Genomic DNA, 13,903 nt, shown 5'->3' with positions numbered 1-13,903 from the left:
GGGTACTCCCTTGGTGACAGGCAGTGGCTGAGACAGCAGATGTTCTTACTTTATACACTGCACTCTTTGAGAGGGGTAGTTAGCAAACCAGGCCAAAGACCCCTCAGACACCAATACTCCAATATTCCCACAAGAATGGAATAGTCTATCATATCAAAAGCTTTGGCCAAGTCAATAAAAATAGCAGCACAACATTGCCTAGAATCAAAGGCAATGGTGACATAATTTAGGACCTTTAAGGTTGCAGTGACACATCCATAACCTGAGTGGAAACCAGATTTCATACCAGAGAGAATACTATAGACATCAAGAAAGCCAGTCAGTTGATTATTGACAAGTATTTTCAACACTTTTGATAAACAGGGCAAAATAAAAAATATGCCTGTAACAGTTAGGATCAGCTTGATCTCCCACTTTTAAATAAGGATGCAACGTGACTGCCTTCCAAGCAATGGGAACCTCCCCAGAGAGGAGAGACAGGCTTGGCGACGATAGGGGCAGCAGCCTTAAAGAAGAAAGGGTCTAAATCGGCTGACCCAGATGTTTTTTTGGGGTCAAGTTTCAGGAGACACTTGAAGCTGCACTTGATGCAGGTTGTTATTCTATAATCAGGCACCAAGACATGGCAGATCTGGTTGAGTGACGTCCTGTATGTGCCTCCTCTCCCTATAGAAACTCCAGGACATGGATGAGAGGCGGGTGAGGAAGCTGGCGCAGGGCTACGTCTTGTTCTCAGACACGGAGAGGCACGTGATGCCCATTATCGGGAAGTGTCTGGAGGGCGTCACTAAAGCGGGCACTAATGTCAATGAGAGGAATGTGAGTCGGCCGTACTGTACTGCATGTATACAAAACAAACCTAGACGTAACGTACGTGGATACATGTGGTCCAATGAAGTTCAAAAGAATGTGAGGGAAATGGGTATGAAACACAAATGCTTTGAAACGTTTTGGTATTGTTGGTCTGTGTTTCACTGTCATAATCTAACCTACTGTCCCTGCAGGACTCCATAGCTCTTATAGAGCAGTACAAGTCAGGCTTTGAGCGTCCTGGCGACCTGGACTTTGAGGACTACAGTCAGGGCATCAACCGTGCCTCCTCAGACAGCAGCCTGGGCACCCTCGGTACCCCCAAAGGCCCCCTGGAGCTGCTGGGCAAGAACAGGAGCAAACCGTTCTGGCTGTTCAGCAAGAAGAGTAAGGTAGGCTGCTAGTACCACCAGTCCTCCTCAGACACAATGACTAGTTTACACCCCTGGTACATCCCACTCCCATGACTCAGTTCTGACTGAGTAACTTTCTGAATTAGGAATAGACATTATTATCCTAATCTACAATTCATGCCCAAATCAGGTTATTTCCCTCCTATGAATGACTAGTCCCCCGAGTTGATTTCTTAGTGTTTGAAATGATCAGTGCTCCAAGGTGCAGGTAGATCAACCATGAGCAGTATGTGTCAGTGTTGAAGCAGAGGGGCTGAATCAGGGAGACAGTGTCTGGGGGTCCCCAGAGGGACGTTCCATCTGTCACTATGGTCCTGAAGCTGTGGTCTCACACATAATCTTCCCTGTTCCCAGAGCTCTGCATGTACATACTGCATGGCCCCCCTCTCTAACACACACACACACACACACACACACACACACACACCTTTCTAGAACTGGTATGTGCATGGCTGTGTCCCTGGCCTGTCTGTGAATAAGCCCCCTCTGACTTTCTGCAGCGTGTGACTGACTGTGGTTTCCAATAGGTCAACTCTACTGGCAGGCAGCGTTCTGCAGAGCTTGTGCTTTCATCAGCACAGACAGGCACAAACACATTGAATTTTCCGCTACAGACACACTGCTATTATACTGGCCTAGACTATAACATTAGCAGTCAAACCATCACAATGACACCTTTGGGAAATACCAACCATCAGGGATGATACTGGGACAGGGAGGGATGACTAGTTCCAGGTGAACTCATTTTTGCTGTGTTCTCTCTACACTGTCATTGGAGATCATGGATGACGTTGGACCACTAGAGGCCGTCTAGATCTAGAATATATCGGATGTCCCTTAAACAGGCCTCCTGAGCCAGTCTGAAATGACTAAAAATAAACTACACATGAATGTTGAGAGTACAGCAAACTAACACCTACATCATGGCCGGCCTCTACCCACTGCTGCATCTCTCTCTCTCTCTCTCCCCTCCAGTCTCTTCCAGCACTTTCCTCCTGCTGCATGTCTGATTGGCTACCCTGCTGACTGCTGTCCAATCCTGTTCCTCTAATACACCCTGTCTACCTCCCGTCCTGTCTGTGTGGTGCACCGCTCTGTGTCATCGCTCCTGCTCTCCCCAAAGAGGTGGTTCAACAATGATCAGAGTTAATTTTCATATTGGCCTGTGAGAAAGAGCTTTGGATGTCATTTGTAAAAAGTCTACCCCCTCCCCACTGCACAACACTGATTCAAACAGCTCCTAGTTAAAGTGCTTTTTAGTCCAGGACTACTGTAGGTCTAGGCTGATCTGTGACTGAGAAACCAGCCTGTAGAGTTGACTATATTCTCCCTCACTGCTCCTCACTTGGTCATGTGGTTACACCTTCATGCCAACGTTCAGTAGTTCCCACCAGCTTAGAGACCTGCCATGTTTCTTATTACCCGTATTACAAGCACGTATACCAGGCCCAGACCTGTAGGGTGTCCTTTGTACATATTTCAGTCTACCTATGTATCTGTGTCCAGATTGAGGTTAACCAATGGAACCTCCCGTTGGTCCGCTCCAATCTGTCAACCTTGTTCTTCACGTAGGCTCACTCTACTCTACCCTTCATCGTGGCTTGTGTTTTGTTGGTGTTTAATTGCTGGTGTTGGGGCTGTGGTGCGGCTGTTGTGGTGCGGCTGTTGTGGTGCGGCTGTTGTGGTGCGGCTGTTGTGGTGCGGCTGTTGTGGTGCGGCTGTTGTGGTGCGGCTGTTGTGGTGCGGCTGTTGTGGCGCGGCTGTTGTGGCGCTATGTGAATGATCCGGTGACTGTGGGCTTCTGCAGGGGTAACTGCTGCAGTGTTGTCTTCTCTGTGTGGTGTGCTTAAGGTGTTGATGGTGTCTCTCTCTCTTTCCCTTGTCATCTGTTTTGTTTTTGTCCTCCCCTCCCTCTCTCCCTCCATGCCACCCTCTCCCTGGGTGTCTGTGCTTCACCCTGTCCCAGCTCTCCCCCTCCTCACTCACCCCCTTGTCCACGCCCCCCGCCCCCTTGCCCGCTAATGGACCCCCCTCCCCCAAGTTCGGCCGGGACCCATTGTCGTACTGTTTGAAGGAGATCAATAAGACAGTCAAACCCAGAATATCCTCCTTCCGGACCCTCGGGCGAACGGTGAGTCATCAGGTTCAGGGGCCACAACGTCTCCTCACAAAGGCCTCCGCTAACCTGTTTGGTGGATCAACCTGTTCTTTCTTATTGTTCCAGGAAATGACTGAATATGTCCAATCAAAACGGACTAAATTATTGATCAAAATGTTTCATGATTCAGGTGTTGACCTTTCAGAGTGGAAAGACTGAATCTTTGGAGGTGTCATACACTGAATATACCAAACATTAAGAACACCTTCCTAATATTGAGTTGCACCCCGGCGCCCCCTTTTTTGTCCTCAGAATAGCCTCAATTTGTCAGGGCATAGGCCCTACAAGGTGTTGAAAGCGTGTCACAGGGATGCTGGTCCATGTTGACTCCAGTGTTTCCCACAGTTGTGTCCTTTGGGTGGTGGACCATTCTTGATACACACAGGAAACTGTTGACTGTGAAAAACCCAGTAGTGTTGCAGTTCTTGACACAAACCTGTGTGCCTGGCACCTACTACCATACCCTGTTCAAAGGCACTTCAATCTGTTGTCTTGCCCCTTCACCCTCTGAATGGCACACATAAACTTGATTTGATTTGTGTATTTTATATAGCCCTTCGTACATCAGCTAATATCTCGAAGTGCTGTACAGAAACCCAGCCTAAAACCTCAAACAGCAAGCAATGCAGGTGTAGAAGCACGGTGGCTAGGAAAAACTCCCTATAAAGGCCAAAACCTAGGAAGAAACCTAGAGAGGAACCAGGCTATGAGGGGTGGCCAGTCCTCTTCTGGCTGTGCCGGGTGGAGATTATAACAGAACATGGCCAAGATGTTCAAAATGTTCATAAGTGACAAGCATGGTCAAATAATAATCAGGAATAAATGTCAGTTGGCTTTTCATAGCCGATCATTAAGAGTTGAAAACAGCAGGTCTGGGACAGGTATGGGTTCCATAACCGCAGGCAGAACAGTTGAAACTGGAATAGCAGCAAGGCCAGGTGGACTGGGGACAGCAAGGAGTCATCGTGCCCGGTAGTCCTGACGTATGGTCCTAGGGCTCAGGTCCTCCGAGAGAGAGAAGGAGAGAATTACACAATCCATGTCTCAATTGTCTCAAGGCTTAAAAATCCTTATTTAACCTTAGAGCAGGTTTCCTTCATGTTTTTTATACTCTGAATACACAGTGCATTCAGAAAGTATTCAGACCCCTTGACTTTTTCCACATTTTGTTATGTTACAGCCTTATTCTAAAATGAATTACTTTTTTCTTTTTCTTTTCTCAATCTACACCCAAATGTTTGCAAATGTTACATTTACATAAGTATTCAGACCCTTTACTCAGTACTTTGTTGAAGCACCTTTGGCAGCGATTACAGCCTCAAGTCTTCTTGGGTATGACGCACCAAGCTTGGCACACCTGTATTTAGATAATTTCTCCTATTCTTCTCTGAAGATTCTCTCAAGCCTGTCAGGTTGGATGGGAGCGTCGCTGCACAGCTATTTTCAGGTCTCCAAAGATGTTCAAGTCTGGGCTCTGGCTAGGCCACTCAAGGACATTCAGAGACTTGTCCTGAAGCCACTCCTGCGTTGTCTTGGCTGTGTGCTTAGGGTCTTTGTCCTGTTGGAAGGTGAACCTTTGCCCCAGTCTGAGGTGCTGAGCGCTCTGGAGCCGGTTTTCATCAAGGATCTCTCTGTACTTTGCTCCGTTCATCTTTCCCTCAATTGTGACTAGTCTCCCAGTCCCTGCCACTGAAAAACATCCCCACAGCATGATGCTGCCACCACCATGCTTCGCCGTAGGGATGGTGCCAGGTTTCCTCCTTGACATTCAGGCCAAAGAGGTTAAATCTTGTTTTCATCAAACCAGAGAATCTGGTTTCTCATGGTCTGAGATTCCCTTAGGTGCCTTTTGGCAAACTCGAAGTGGGCTGTCATGTGCCTTTTACTGAGGAGTGGCTTCCATCTGGCCACTCTACTATAAAGGCCTGATTGGTGGAGTGCTGCAGAGATTGTTCTCCTTCGAGAAGATTATCCCATCTCAACAGAGGAACTCCCGAGCTCTGTCAGTGACAGTCTGGTTCTTGGTCACTGACTAAGTCCCTGCTCCCTCGATTGCTCAGTTTGGCCGGGCGGCCAGCTCTAGGAAGAGTGTTGGTGGTTCCAAACTTCTTCCATTTAAGAATGATGGAGGCCACTTTGCTCTTGGGACCTTCAATGCTGCAGAAATGTTTTTGTACGCTTCCCCAGATCTGTGCCTCTACACAATCCTGTCTTGGAGCTCTACGAACAATTCCTTCGACCTCATGGATTGTTTTTTGCTCTGACATGCACTTTCAACTGTGGGACCTTATATGAACAGGTGTGTGCCTTTCCAAATCATGTCCAATCAATGAATTTACCACAAGTTGACTCCAATCAACTAATCTTAATTTCAAGTCTCATAGCAAAGGGTCTGAATAGTTATGTAAACATTTTTGCAAATGTCTACATCTGTTTTTGCTTTGTCATTATGATGTATTATGTGTAGATTGATGAGAAATGTTTTATTTAATAAATTTTAGATTATGGCTGTAACATAACAAAATGTGGAAAAAGTTGAGGGGTCTGAATACTTTCAGAATGCACTTTGTATTTACAGTCGTGGCCAAAAGTTTTGAGAATGACACAAATATTATTTTCTACAAAGTTTGCTGCTTCAGTGTCTTTAGATATTTTTGTCAGATGTTACTATGGAATACTGAAGTATAATTACAAGCATTTCATAAGTGTCAAAGGCTTTTATTTACAATTACATGAAGTTGATCCAAAGAGTCAATATTTGCAGTGTTGACCCTTCTTTTTCAAGACCTCTGCAATTCGCCCTGGCATGCTGTCAATTAACTTCTGGGCCACATCCCGACTGATGGCAACCTATTCTTTCATAATCAATGCTTGGAGTTTGTCAGAATTTGTGGGTTTTTGTTTGTCCACCCTCCTCTTGAGGATTGACTACAAGTTCTCAATGGGATTACTTCCGACTGCATGGTCGGAACTAGAAGCACAAGCATTTCGCTACACTCGCATTAATATCTGCTAACCATGTGTATGTGACAAATAACATTTGATTTGAATTGGATTAAGGTCTGGGGAGTTTCCTGGTAATGGACCCAAAATATCGATGTTTTGTTCCCCGAGCCACTTAGTTATCACTTTTGCCTTATGGCAAGGTGCTCCATCATGCTGGAAAAGGCATTGCTCGTCACCAAACTGTTCCTGGATGGTTGGGAGAAGTTGCTCTCGGAGGATGTGTTGGTACCACTCTTTATTCATGGCTGTGTTCTTAGGCAATATTGTGAGTGAGCCCACTCCCTTGGCTGAGAAGCAACCCCACACATGAATGGTCTCAGGATGCTTTACTGTTGGCATGGCACAGTACTGATGGTAGCGCTCACCTTGTCTTCTCCGGACAAGCTTTTTTCCGGATGCCCCAAACAATTGGAAAGGGGATCATCAGAGAAAATGACTTTACCCCAGTCCTCAGCAGTCCAATCCCTGTACCTTTTGCAGAATATCAGTCTGTCCCTGATGCTTTTCCTGGAGAGAAGAGGCTTCTTTGGTGCCCTTCTTGACACCAGGCCATCCTCCAAAAGTATTCGCCTCACTGTGCGTGCAGATGCACTCACACCTGCCTGCTGCCTTTCCTGAGCATGCTCTGTACTGGTAGTGCCCCGATCCCACAGCTGAATCAACTTTAGGAGATGGTCCTGGTGCTTGCTGAACTTTCGTGGGTGCCCTGAAGCCTTCTTCACAACAGTTGAAAAGCTCTCCTTGAAGTTCTTGAGGATCCGATAAATGGTTGATTTAGGTGCAATCTTACTGGCAGCAATATCCTTGCCTGTGAAGCCCTTTTTGTGCAAAGCAATGATGACAGCACATGTTTCCTTGCAGGTAACCATGGTTGAAAGAGGAAGAACAATGATTCTAGAAGCTTCCAGTCTGTTATTCAAACTCAATCAGCATGACAGAGTGATCTCCAGCCGTGTCCTCATCAACACTCACACCTGTGTTAACGAAAGAATCACTAACATGATGTCAGCTGGTCCTTTTGTGGCAGGGCTGAAATGCAGTGGGAATGTTTTGGGGGGGATTCAGTTCATTTGCATGGCAAATAGGGACTTTGCAATTCATCTGATCACTCTACATAACATTCTGGAGTATATGCAAATTGCCATCATATAAACTGAGGCAGCAGACTTTTTGAAAATTTACATTTTCTCAACTTTTGGCCACGACTGTATATTTAAGCAATAAGAGCGTGTGGTATATGGCCAATATATCACGGCTAAGGGCTGTTCTTATGCGCGACACAACGTAGAGTGCCTGGATACAGCCCTTAGCCAAAGTCATATACCACAAACACCCGAGGTGCCTTATTTCTATTATAAACTGGTTACCAATGTAATTAGAGCAGTTAAAAATAAATGTTTTTTTCATACCCATGGTATACCACGGCTTTCAGCCAATCAACATTCAGGGTTTTGAACCACCCAGTTCTCTCTCTCTCACACACACACACACACATTGTCTGTCTATTTCTCTCTCCCTCAGAGGCTCACTCCAGAGAGGATCATAGTAATGGTAATACTAGAGTGGTGTCTGTGTGGGGTGTTAAAGGGTGTCTCAAGCTTCTCACATCGACGGGGAATCTCACACATGACCACCTCTCCATCAGTACAATTGTACAAGCATCTTGGTCTCAAACGTCACACTAAAGTCTTCTTGTTTACCTTCTCAAATCAATGCTGGAATGTTCACGCTCTAGTTTAGCTGCTAGCACATGAACTGTAACACAGCCAGATTCAAATTCAACATTGGATGCAAAGCAGAGGGCTGATAACATGGCCTGTCTGTCTGTTTGGAGTTGAAGAGGTGGCCATCTGGTGGATTAGGGGTGTAACAACACTTAATAACTCAAGTCACATCAGCAATGGGGCAAAATTATCTAATTTGACCGATATATTGGCTTCAGTTTACCTCCATTGTTTTACTGGTCTGTCACTATGATAAACTCCTTCCTTTAAACGTTCACTACAAAACCCAATGGAAGAGTTCCTAGAAACAGGTTCTTATTTGGGTGGGTGTGCTGCCAATGGGATGGTATTGGGAATGATTACATGAGTGACAATGGTGGTGGTCTTGGGTTCAGCTCACTGTAAAAACAAAGCATATCTGTTTGTCCACTCTAAAGCAAAAACAATGTCATTACTAGAGGTTAAATATGTTTTCTTGTCATCAACCATTTCCCTTGAGCTGAACCATAACCACAGACCGGCGTTTCCTCTAGAGGTGGTTGTGGGTGGCGGGGTGTGTTCCTCTCCTACCACGTGTCGTGGTGATGGAGAACGTGTCTGTGTGTGTGCGCGTGCGTCCGTGTTAAAGTGACTTCCTCCCTGTGCGTTTTCTCAGCCCACGGTGACAGAGGACTTTGGCCATCTCCCCCCCGAGCAACGCAGGAAGAGGTTACAACAGAAACTAGATGACATTGGCAAGGAGTTGCAGAAAGAAGTGGACCAGAGGTGTGTGGGGGAGTTTGACTGACTGCTTTGACAACCATCTCTGTGACTACTGACAACTTCTCCCAACAGTGTGTGTGTTGTTTACCAATTACTGCACTCCACAGGGGATGCATTTCCACAGAGAATCAATCCACCTCTCATCTCTTCTCTTTCCCCCTCTGTTGCTCTGTCTCTGTGTGTGTCTCCAGTGAGGCCCTGGAGAAGATGAAGGATGTGTATGAGAAGAACCCCCAGATGGGAGACCCTGCCAGCCTGTCTCCCCAGATCAACCAGACAGCCCAGAACATGGAGAGACTGAGAGGAGAGCTCAACAAGTATGAGGTAATGGACTCCCCTCTATTGGCCACAGTCATGTACTGCATGCCATGTTCCCATATGCAAGCTAGAATACATTCAGTTGAAGTCGGAAGTTTACAGACACTTAGGTTGGGATCATTAAAACTTGTTTTTCAACCACTCCACAAATTTCTTGTTAGCAAACTATAGTTTTGGCAAGTCGTTTAGGACATCTACTTTGTGCATGACACAAGTAATTTTACCAACAATTGTTTACAGACAGATTATTTAACTTATAATTCACTGTATCACAATTCCAGTGGGTCAGAAGTTAACATGCACTAAGTTGACTGTGCCTTTTAACAGCTTGGAAAATTCCAGAAAATGATGTCATGGCTTTTGAAGGTGTACCTGTGGATGTATTTCAAGGCCTACCTTCAAACGTAGTGCCTCTTTGCTTGACATCATGGGAAAATCAAAAGAAATCAGCCAAGACCTCAGAATATTTTTTGTAGACCTCCACAAGTCTGGTTCATCCTTGGGAGCAAACGCCTGAAGGTACCACATTCTTCTGTACAAAAAATAGTACGCAAGTATAAACACCAAAGGACCATGCAGCTGTCATACCGCTCAGGAAGGAGACGTGTTCTGTCTCCTAGAGATTAACGTACTTTGGTGCGAAAGGTGCAAATCTATCCCAGAACAACAGCAAAGGACCTTGTGAAGATGCTGGAGGAAACGGGTACAAAAGTATCTATATCCACAGTAAAACGAGTCCTATATCGACATAACCTGAAAGGCCGCTCAGCAAGGAAGAAGCCACTGCTCCAAAACCGTCATAAAAAAGCCAGACTACGGTTTGAAACTGCACATGGGGACAAAGATTGTACTTTTTGGAGAAATGTCCTCTGGTCTGATGAAACAAAAATAGAACTGTTTGGCCATAATGACCATCGTTATGTTTGGAGGAGAAAGAGGGAGAGGCTTGCAAGCCGAAGAACACCATCCCAACCGTGAAGCACGGGGGTGGCAGCATCATGTTGTGGAGGTGCTTTGCTGCAGGAGGGACTAGTGCAACTTCACAAAATAGATGGCATCATGAGGTAGGAAAATGATGTGGCTTTATTGAAGAAACATCTCAAGACATCAGTCAGGAAGTTAAAGCTTGGTCGCAAATGGGTCTTCCAAATGGACAATGACCCCAAGCATACTTCCGAAATTGTGGCAAAATGGCTTAAGGACAACAAAGTCAAGGTATTGGAGTGCGCATCACAAAGCCCTGACCTTAATCCCATAGAACATTTGTGGGCAGAACTGAAAAAGCATGTGTGAGCAAGGAGGCCTACAAACCTGACTCAGTTACCAGGAGGAATGGGCTAAAATTCACCCAACTTATTGTGGAAGGCTACCCAAAACGTTTGACCCAAGTTAAAGAATTTAAAGGCAATGCTACCAAATACTAATTGCGTGTATGTAAACTTCTGACCCACTGGGAATGTGATGAAAGAAATAAAAGCTGAAATCATTCTCTACTATTATTCTGACATTTCACATTCTTAAAATAAAGTTGTGATCCTATCTGTCACGAGCACAATCTATAGGAAACAATGGCATATTTCCTCCGTGCTTTGTTTCGTAGTCATGGTTGACAGAGGCAGGAAGGCGAGGGGATTCAATGCTCAGGAGAGATACGTTACCAGAGGATGCGTTGAGCTACAGGTCTCACTCCAACAACAACGAACCATACAGGTTAGAAACCAGACGCTGAGACTTCACTTATGGCTGTCAGTAAATGTACTGTAGTCATATATCTATATTTATTATTAAGCATATGTGTGTTTCTCCCTCCAGCCCTGACGGAACCCACTCTGAAGAAGGCACCCCGGATCCCTCTCAGGCCATCTACGCCGAGTTTGACGACGACTTTGAGGAGCAGGAGGAGGAGGAACTTGCCGCTCCCATCGGCCAATGTACAGCCATGTACAACTTTCCAGGTAGTTGTGGATGGGTCACAATGACACCAATGTACTCAACACTAATATTGTATAACACACTTACTTGTACATGGCGATAGTGTAACATGCTGTCATGTCCCTGCTAGGTGCCAGTGAGGGGACCATCACCATGCAGGAGGGGGAGGTGTTGTCTGTAGTGGAGGAGGATAAAGGTGACGGCTGGACCAGGGTCCGCAGGGCCAACGGGAACGAGGGCTACATCCCAACATCCTACGTCAGCATCAGCATCAGCAAGTGACCCGACACCCATCCCACCCACACGAGGCCTGAGGGAACGGCCAATCATCACTGATGATGATTCCAAAATACTGTGGCAGCTCTCTCATGGGACCAATCAGAAAGAGAAAAAAAGCACTGTGGGCAGGACCATCTGGGTGTCCGTAAGGAGACTACTAGGGCCAATCGAGTCACTTTGATTTCCTCACAGAAACGCACCCATGATTTCTTTCCCCTGCTGGCCAGAGAAGATGCAGTCAATTGTGCTTTTGGCTCCTCCTGGCTTGCATGTCTGTACCAGGTCACTATACTTACCACAAGCCACACATTTTCATCGTAGTTCTCCTTGATATTATCACAGTGCGTTTGTGGTTGTGGTTTAGTAGTGGATATCATAGCAGGACTGATGATATAGATTAGAATGAGGCACCAACCAACATGTCCATATGCCCTCACCTCACTGTGGGAAGGCTTCTCCTTTTCACAGTGAGAGAAGGATTAGAAGTGCTGTACTGGAGCATTTGATATCAGGGTTGTGTTCAGTAAGGATAAAACATTTTGAAACCGAGTGAAACAGAGGTACTACCTGAACTTGTCCAATGAGAACACAGTGCTACAGTGTGCCCTACTGAACAGGAGCCAGGATTAAGAGGATGTTTATCTGACACATTAGTAAGCATAACCTGCTCTCTCTATCACTCCCATGCAGCCAGAATGTAAACTGATCACATTCTTGCTCTTCTTCATACTTGCACATGGCGTTTTGGACAAGGAACATTTGCTCAGATAAAGGAAGGGTCTCAACACAGATCTATGGGCACTACATTTCAGTAGGAAAGCCCTGTTGACAGCCACTATTCAGATCAGATATACTCACCAGTTAGCGTGACTTTATTTTCTTGTGCTCTGAGGTATAAATAGATTAGCCACCCACAAGGCCAAAGACTGACAGTAAAGCCCCCTTAGAGAGACACGCACATACTGATGGGAATAAAGAAATGTTTCAGACAATCACAGCCGTATCTTCACTACAGCTCAGTTTCAAGCCATCGACATAAATGGCCTATACGAGAGCTCTTTTATAGCTCTTGATTCTGAATGGTAAATAATGAGTTGTTTGTATTGAGAATATAATTTATTAAGTATGTGTAAGTTGCTACATTTAAAGTTTAAGGCATGTTTTGGTTTATATCATAGGAGTTAACTCCCATTTGTACTTTTCCCTGCAAACACGGTGGACTGTCTGTATCCAGAGGTGAGAGCGATACCAATAAATAGTTGCAGACAGAATATGTGCAACGTTAAGACTATCATATTTATGTTATAAAATAATATATTTTAGCTATCACTACACCACTATTGTCTTATTAGCTTTTTAACCTGATGAATAAAGATTGAGAAGTTGAGAGCAGATGTGTATCTTCGTGAGGTGAATGTGTCCATTTTGTCTGGAGTTTAATAGACGCTCCAGTTTTGAGCCACGCGGGAATATTCCTAATGTAAAAACTCACTCGTATGTCCAGGTGCCTTTCTGGTTGAAAGCATTGTGTATATACCTAACATGCAAATGTCTTCAGTTTTTAAGACTAATAAATGTAACACGCATTTCAAAGTTCAAGTGGTTGTATCATTTATTCATGGCTTTTTTTTATTGCTAATGTTTGTCTGGCGTAGAGCCAACCGTTGTATTATTTATAAGCGAGCAAGTTGGTCCCCAAGAAATAAGATGCAGTTGAATGACATGAGAAAATGTCTAGAAATATCAAGTGCATGTACATACTCTTAAAGGGAAAGGCTGTTGGAGGATCCTTAGGGGTTCTTCATATTGAAACTGGAGAAGCCCTATAAGATCCTCAAAGAACCTTTTGGGGTACATTTTTTAACTACCCCCTTCCCCTCCCCTGTTACTATTATTATTAATAATAATACACAACTAAAATATTATTATCAGTGTTTATTATGATGTTAGTGGCAAAGCAGAATAAAAAAATGTAAATGAGGCAAACTCAGCAGAACCCCAAGTCCTCTGGCGTGTTAATGTTATAACCGTTATTTAACTAGGTAAGTCAGTTAAGAACAAATGCTTATTTCCAATGACAGCCTACCGGGGAACAGTGGGTTAACTGCCTTGTTCAGGGGCAGAACGACAGATTTTTACCTTGTCAGCTCGGGGATTCAATCCAGCAACCTTTCAGTCTCTGGCCCAATGCTCTAACTACTAGGCTACCTGCCGCCCCAAATGGTTAATGTGTATCCATAGCCAGAATGATTTTTCAGTGTATGGTGATCGAACAGGCTTCCTGTTATATTCATCAGAGGTGTAGGGAGGGTGAAGTCTGTGAATCCCAAAAATAGTAATTATACAGATGATTAACAAAACATGCAAATGACAGGTATTCATACCTTGGTTTGTGGTAAATGTGAATTTAAAAAAACTTGTGTTAATGGTTTTCATACACATACCTTGTCCATAATGTAGAGGCCTATGGGGTATTCATTAAAGAGGTAAGGGAGGAGGAT

The 13,903-nt window shown here is 44.8% G+C and overlaps 1 protein-coding gene across 8 annotated transcripts in view; it reads left to right on the top strand.

The window, feature by feature from the left end:
- LOC139577351 (cdc42-interacting protein 4 homolog) overlaps positions 1-13,001 on the top strand; it is a 29,781-nt gene extending 16,780 nt beyond the window's left edge. For 2 of the 8 annotated variants that reach the window (XM_071404408.1, XM_071404434.1), the window contains exons 8-16: positions 673-819; positions 1,005-1,202; positions 3,190-3,354; positions 7,909-7,938; positions 8,767-8,876; positions 9,065-9,197; positions 10,792-10,901; positions 11,004-11,149; positions 11,254-13,001. In XM_071404408.1, the coding sequence (XP_071260509.1) occupies positions 673-819; positions 1,005-1,202; positions 3,190-3,354; positions 7,909-7,938; positions 8,767-8,876; positions 9,065-9,197; positions 10,792-10,901; positions 11,004-11,149; positions 11,254-11,405 (1,191 nt within the window). In that variant the 3' untranslated portion in view covers positions 11,406-13,001. The remainder of the gene's footprint in view (positions 1-672; positions 820-1,004; positions 1,203-3,189; positions 3,355-7,908; positions 7,939-8,766; positions 8,877-9,064; positions 9,198-10,791; positions 10,902-11,003; positions 11,150-11,253) is intronic. The other 6 variants (XM_071404416.1, XM_071404425.1, XM_071404440.1 and 3 more) reach the window with 6 other exon arrangements.
- The last annotated feature ends 902 nt before the right edge of the window (positions 13,002-13,903 follow it).

Source organism: Salvelinus alpinus, chromosome 1 (genome assembly GCF_045679555.1).
Source record: "Salvelinus alpinus chromosome 1, SLU_Salpinus.1, whole genome shotgun sequence".
Taxonomy (NCBI): Eukaryota; Metazoa; Chordata; class Actinopteri; order Salmoniformes; family Salmonidae; genus Salvelinus; species Salvelinus alpinus.
This window is presented reverse-complemented; position numbering and strand designations above follow the sequence as displayed.